General features: G+C 47.1%; 1 protein-coding gene across 1 annotated transcript; it reads right to left on the reverse strand.

Annotated features, from left to right (window-relative positions):
* Nucleotides 1-652: 652 nt before the first annotated feature.
* On the reverse strand, nt 653-1,611 carry LOC115395765 (olfactory receptor 5AC1-like). Its single transcript, XM_030101410.1, is given in 2 exon segments — nt 653-832; nt 835-1,611. Coding segments are annotated over 2 exon segments (957 nt in total).
* Between the last annotated feature and the right edge of the window lie 300 nt (nt 1,612-1,911).

The raw sequence follows: 1,911 nt of genomic DNA on the forward strand, positions 1-1,911 counted from the left end.
ACACACACTCACATTCACACCGATAGGCTGAGCAGTAAACCTCACATGCATGTTTTAAGGCTGTTGGAGGAAACAGGAGCACATGGACAACGTGCCACCAGGTACACCGGGTGAAGTGTGATGTTTTTACACGTTTCGTCCACTGTGTGTGGTGATCACTTTTCATGTGATGTGTGTATTAAAGCATCAAATAAACCAACAATCACACAGAGATGGGGGTGAAGAAACAGCTTCTTTGAATGAGGTATTTTTTTTCACAGTGATTTTACATGATACTATCTGCACCTACTATCTGACTTTACTCCTGCTGCTGCTCCATGTGTGTGTTCTCCTCTACATATCTCACAGACGGTTAATGACGGGGAAAGTGTTCAAAAATCACCAGGCACAGAAAAAGAGCTTTGTGAACTTCTCCAGTGTGACTATACAGCTCAAATCTGGAACATGCCTTCACAAGATGCTTATTGGCATCTGAATCTACACACTGTGACTCAGGGTGAGCTCAAAGACTCCTTCATGAATTCATTCAGATTTTCATGTCATCTGTTTCACACTGATGAAGAGAAGAGAGGTTTCTTTACCAGAAACTTGAACATTCAGAGGTTAGGACTATTCTATGCATTTCAAGCTTTTCCACACTGTTTTAAAGGCTTCATTTGTCGGCTGGGAGCAGTGGCAGGATTTGTTTCAAACGGAATAATCGGGACAGAGATCTGCAGATCTCTTTGGACTGCACACCATAGATTACAGGGTTCAGGCTGCCCGGGATGATGTGGAACAGGATGGCTGACAGCTTCCTGTAATCTGAGTACTGAGGGAAGCGGTGTGAAGAAGAATAACGACAAACCCGCTTAACAGCATGATGAGGTAGACCAGCAGGTGTGTGCTGCAGGTCTTCAGGGCCTTACTGTTCAGGGATTTGTTGTTGCTGGTCAGACAGACCACGGTGATCTTGGTGTACGTCAGCACGATGGTGCCGATGGAGCTGGTGAGCAACACCACGGTGAAGGTGAGACCGTACACATTGTTAATGAACACACTCTCACAGGAGAGCTTGAACAGCGAGGGGTTATCACAGTACGGGTTCATGATCATCCTCCTGCACCTGCTGAGCCGCACAGTCAGTCCCAGCAGGACCCCCACCAGGACGAAGGCCACGCCCCAGGCCCACGCCGTCAGCTTCAGCACCATCCGGTTGTTCATGATGGACGGATAATGCAGAGGGTTGCAGATGGCCACGTAGCGGTCAAAGGCCATGATCATGAGCACGGTGTGTGTGGTGGTGCCAAACATGTGCGTGGTGAAAGCCTGAATCACACACTCATAGTAACTGATGAGGCGCTCAGACGGAGGCAACAGCATGTCCATCAGCAGGCGAGGCACCATGATGGAGTTCCCCAGGATGTCATTGAAGGGCAGGTTGCAGAAGAGCAGGTACATGGGCTGGTGCAGGTTCCTGTCAATAAAAACCAGGGCAGCAATGCCCAAGTTTGACACCATGATGAAGAGGTAGGAGAACAGGAAGAAGAGAAAGATAGGATAAAATGTGTCTCTGGGTAATTTTAGGCCCTCCACTTGAAGCATGAAGCTGTTGTAGGTGTTGTTGTCCATCAACCTGTAACCAGAAAAAGAAACATCAAAAATGTGAATTATGATATAATGATTCAATAAACGCTGCAGCTGTTAGTGATAAAACACATAAACACACACACACACTGGCATCTGACCTGCTGGAGTCAATCAGTCTGTGGCTCAGATCCAGCAGAGAGGACAAACGCCCGCGATACTCTCTTATATCTTGACAGTTGAGCTCTGAGGGGAATTGGCCATGGCAACTCACAAAACTCTGCTGCAACATTTCAACTTGAAGGGACAAGATGAGGAAGAACAACTATCTGAACATGAAAATAG

This window comes from Salarias fasciatus, chromosome 10 (assembly GCF_902148845.1).
Source record: "Salarias fasciatus chromosome 10, fSalaFa1.1, whole genome shotgun sequence".
NCBI classification, from domain to species: domain Eukaryota; kingdom Metazoa; phylum Chordata; class Actinopteri; order Blenniiformes; family Blenniidae; genus Salarias; species Salarias fasciatus.